This window comes from Ceratina calcarata, unplaced genomic scaffold (genome assembly GCF_001652005.2).
Source record: "Ceratina calcarata isolate Rehan_Ccalc_2016 unplaced genomic scaffold, ASM165200v1 scaffold2610, whole genome shotgun sequence".
Classification (NCBI taxonomy): domain Eukaryota; kingdom Metazoa; phylum Arthropoda; class Insecta; order Hymenoptera; family Apidae; genus Ceratina; species Ceratina calcarata.
Genome location: NW_017148224.1, coordinates 739 through 1,478, shown reverse-complemented (window position 1 = coordinate 1,478; position 740 = coordinate 739). Strand labels below are relative to the sequence as shown.

Here is a 740-nt window from a genome sequence, read left to right as displayed (position 1 = left end):
ACAATGCAGTCATTTTGACTGCTTTTGGGCAATATAGGTATATACTAAGTTTCAGACTTTCTAGTGTTAATGCAATATACACTGCTGGTGAATAGTACGTAGATATCTGCCATTTTTGGTGGTATATGATTGAAATTATTACTGTCAAACTTTGTTACTAACAATTATAAAAAATTACAAATTTCTGTCATTCATCCCCTGCCTGGTTGTACTACGATTTCTGGCTCACCGTGTATATAAAATATACTTGCCATTCGTTTACAGGTTCGTCGCCGCCCACGATGCTCTTCGGATTGGAGCTCCACATGCAATATAAATTTTCCCCATAATCTATATTCGCTCTATGCTCTAGCCTACCCCTAGCCGCCAGGATGTTGGCCCAGTCCTGACTCGTTTTACATAACTAAAAATTAAATTTCACTATTAGTTATACAATATTAATTAAATAATACTAAACGTTAAGTCTATGAGAAGAATAATTTACCTGCTTGTTGAGGCGAAGGGGTGGCACTCCGTGCCTGGATCGGTACAAGTTGTGCGTCTCGAGGCAAACGTTGATGAATTCCTTGGGAGGACCCAATCTGCGCACAGACGGTTTACGCGTGTCAGTCTTTGATATCTACAACACACAGAGACGATCCATCGCCATCAGTAAAATCATTCGTATACTCTTATTGTCTCTTAATCGTTTAAGGATGTAAATAGAATAATAATGTGTAAACCGCGGATTTTGTACAAAA

At 38.5% G+C, this 740-nt stretch overlaps 1 protein-coding gene across 1 annotated transcript in view; it reads right to left on the bottom strand.

Annotated features, from left to right (window-relative positions):
- Positions 1–45: 45 nt before the first annotated feature.
- The window catches only part of LOC108623361 (ectin-like), a 1,354-nt gene continuing 659 nt past the window's right edge, over positions 46–740 (bottom strand). Inside the window, exons 2-3 of the mRNA XM_018021815.2 lie at positions 485–619; positions 46–403 (exon numbers count right to left, since the gene is read on the bottom strand). Of these exons, the coding sequence (XP_017877304.2) occupies positions 212–403; positions 485–619 (327 nt within the window). The 3' untranslated portion in view covers positions 46–211. The remainder of the gene's footprint in view (positions 404–484; positions 620–740) is intronic.